The following is a 3,259-nucleotide window of genomic DNA, read 5'->3' on the forward strand; positions in this document are numbered from 1 at the left end:
TGAAATTTTTAAAATGAAAAGGTAAGGAAAACATATTTTAAATGTAAGATATCTGAGCACATGAAAATGAACTGCCTGGTGGCAATGGATGTGCAATGTCAGTGTTAAATTCCCTCCATGAACACGGGCTTCTTTTAGAGGCCAAAACAGGCACCTAATAGGTGTTAACACTACCACTTTATTTAAGCTCAAGCTATTGGAATACCCTAAACCACAACCCAAATGTGGCAGAGACAGACACGACACTCTTATTTGAACAAATAAATATATTTTTAAATAATTTTTTTTAAGTTAGAACAGAAAATGTGGTATGTCGCTGGGGGCGGGGAAGAAGATTTATAATTCGGTGGAGGAGACACAGGACATAAAGCATAGCAGGGGGAAGTGGTGACGGCGGTCTCGGGGACCTTGCACTCTAGGTACATGCTGATGGGCCCTGATGGGATTCATCAACTCCATGGGTGGAATGGTAGGAGTACGGCTTGGATGCTGTTGCTCAGAGACTGACACTGACCTAGTTGATTTCAATGCAGCTTGGTGGCTATTTCTTTTTCTCCCTAGACAAATCCACTCTAGCACACGGCTAACCCTTTTCTGATGTTTGCTTTCTTGATGTCCCTGTCCCTTTTGGGGCAAGAGCTGGGGCATCACACTCTCTGTTGATCCCACATCCTGAGAAGGGTCGTCCATCATCTCTATTCCAAGGGAGGACACTGACCCTGACTCTCTTTCTGGGTATCTTTCCAATGGGAAATCCTTAGGGTCCTCTTTTTCTGTATTTAGGTTTAAACTGGCATCTTCGACCATCCAAGAGATCTTAACCTTAGAATCCCTTTGCTCCTGCAGGCCCAGGTTGCTCCCTCTCTCTTCTAGGTGGATATAGGGGACCTGGGAATTGGTCATGTTTCCTCTACACACATTTGGGAACCAGGGCTCATAGTCCTCAGAAGACAAACTAGGTGAATTAGGGAACCCTTCAGTAGCACAGCCAGGAGGAGACTGGCTCAGTGGCTCTCCCTCCAGTTGGAGCTTTGGCTCACTATTAGGATAAACTTTCAGAGGTGACTTCCCTACATCCTGCTCCCCCATTAGGTTCAATATTGTGGGGCATTCACCAGGTGATATATTCCTTATATTGAACAATTCATTGATAGATTGGGAATCTGCAAAATCACTGGCCCATGGGGAATCTCCTGATTTGGGCCTGGAGACAATGGTCTCCCCAGCCTTGATGGTTTCCTCATACAACTGTCCTGGTTCATCGCCAGTGCTCAGGAAGGGAGGGGTCCCTGGGAAGTCCCCATCAATATCAGGTAAATCTACAGTTTTTTCAGAATTGAGTCCACATTTCCATCTGCATTGTCTTGGAAATACTTCCTCCTTTTCTTTCTCCAGCACCATCTGGACATCCACTCCCCTTGTTCTATCAAGGGGCTCCTGAAGAAAATGCCAAAAGAAATCACTTGATGCCATATGACAGCATTCACGGTATGCCCGGGGTAAGGCCTGTGAAAGATGAAGAGAAAGACACACTTTATGGAGAACAGTGTGGGAAGGTGGAAAAGACAAGCTCTTGTCAGGTAGCTGCATCCAGGAGAAGGCTGAAATGAGCAAGTCTGAGTCCTCCAGACCTGATATTGTTAGAACAGAAGGCTCTAATCAAAAGGGACACTGTGGAGTTGAGCTCTCTGGGCCAGTGTTCAATAGAAAAGGAGGCAAGTCAGACTGAGTCAGTATAAGATGTGTATGTGGTATTGGAGTGGAAGAGCGGGTGGTGGAGCATGGCAGGCAAGTGATTTGTGGGATTCATGGGATGGCAGACTTGGGGGAAAGAGTGATATTCTGAGATTGTGGGCCCAGCTAAGGACATCCTTCTCTTGACTCTGAATTGACCCAGAAAGAATGAGGGGCTGAGACCCAGTTCGTACTGTCATTTCTTAGGCAAACTGCAGAACTTCCTTTTTCATAAACTATATGATGTTCTAGCTAGGATGCAAAGAACTGTGTTCCTTTCTTTTTATTCTTTTAAAGGGGATAAAATGTTTTCTACTTTTCCTTCTTTGAAAATCTCAAAGTACTTTATGCACATGATCCTCTATTGATACTGCAGTCAGTGCTCTGTGCTGAGGACAGTGTAATCTCCAAACTTTAGGTGCCTGGGGGGGCCTTGTAAGATTCTGCTCCAAGGCCAGAGCTTGTGCTTAACATCTGACCAGAGGCCTTCCAAGGCTCAGTCTCACTCTCCAGGTCAGCTTCACCTAGAGACACCAGACTTGGGAAGGAGAATGATGAATAATTATCATAGCGGCAGTTTGATGCTGACATTAAGAGACATTTCTCCCCCAAATATTCCCTATATTCTCTTAATAACCCAGCCCAGGGGCCCTGAGTCACAGCCCTTGAAATTTACCCTGGTGTCCTCTGCCACCCCCAAGGAGACAAGAGTGTGGATAGAAGCCTCTCTGCTGCCTCACCCTGTTTCCCTAAAAAAATGTTTTCATCTTTCCTTAGAGGGTCCATCTCTGTGGAAACATAAATGATTTAGTGAAGTGGAAGGAGCAGAGAAAGCAAGAGTCCATCTATGATGGGGGTTGGATCTGGGATTCCCTTACCTCATCTCTGTCTCCATCTTCCTCAAATGGATTCATCGGAAGTAAGAACAGAAGTAGGAAGAGCAATAACCCACACAGTAAGAACACATTGTATACAACCACACATGTGGAAGTACTTGTGCTCGTCCATGGGGCACCATGGCTTCTCAGGAAGTAGAGATCTGTCTCCATCTTCTCGAGTGCACACCTGCCTCAGGCAGCACTGAGTACTGAGTGCTGAGCCTGCGCTGCCTGGAGATACAGGCCCGCATCACAGAGCCACAGAACACTCAGAGAGAGTGCGGGGAGGGGCCCCCTCTGGCCCCCCTCCCACCTTAAAGACCCCACAGCACAGCCAACTGCACAGTTACAGAATAGCATATGTATACCTCAGTACAATATCATCAGATAGGAACTGTTCCTGCTTTATTCCTTGGTGCTTTCAGCTTTGATGCAATCAAACCAATAAACCAGAGTGTTTGATGCTTTCTCAATAATTTTTTTGCAAATTCTTAGTACTTTACACTTTCTGTATTTCTCTGCCCTCAACTCCAGCTTTGCCACCCTTCTGGCTTGTTTTGTATGAACCCAGGTATAAAATTCAGCTATCTTTCAAGTTTACCCAAACTATTCCATTTTGATTAAACACACACACATGTACCCACATA

The 3,259-nt window shown here is 45.5% G+C and overlaps 1 protein-coding gene across 1 annotated transcript; it reads right to left on the minus strand.

Annotated features, from left to right (window-relative positions):
- Positions 1 to 254: 254 nt before the first annotated feature.
- LOC131276738 (uncharacterized) lies at positions 255 to 2,748 on the minus strand. Its single transcript, XM_058290307.1, has 2 exons — positions 2,613 to 2,748; positions 255 to 1,506 (listed from the first exon to the last, which is right to left on the minus strand). The coding sequence occupies exons 1-2, from the start codon at positions 2,646 to 2,648 to the stop codon at positions 337 to 339; spliced, it is 1,206 nt and encodes a 401-aa protein (XP_058146290.1). The 5' UTR covers positions 2,649 to 2,748; the 3' UTR covers positions 255 to 336.
- Positions 2,749 to 3,259: the final 511 nt, after the last annotated feature.

Source organism: Dasypus novemcinctus, chromosome 30 (assembly GCF_030445035.2).
Source record: "Dasypus novemcinctus isolate mDasNov1 chromosome 30, mDasNov1.1.hap2, whole genome shotgun sequence".
Classification (NCBI taxonomy): Eukaryota; Metazoa; Chordata; class Mammalia; order Cingulata; family Dasypodidae; genus Dasypus; species Dasypus novemcinctus.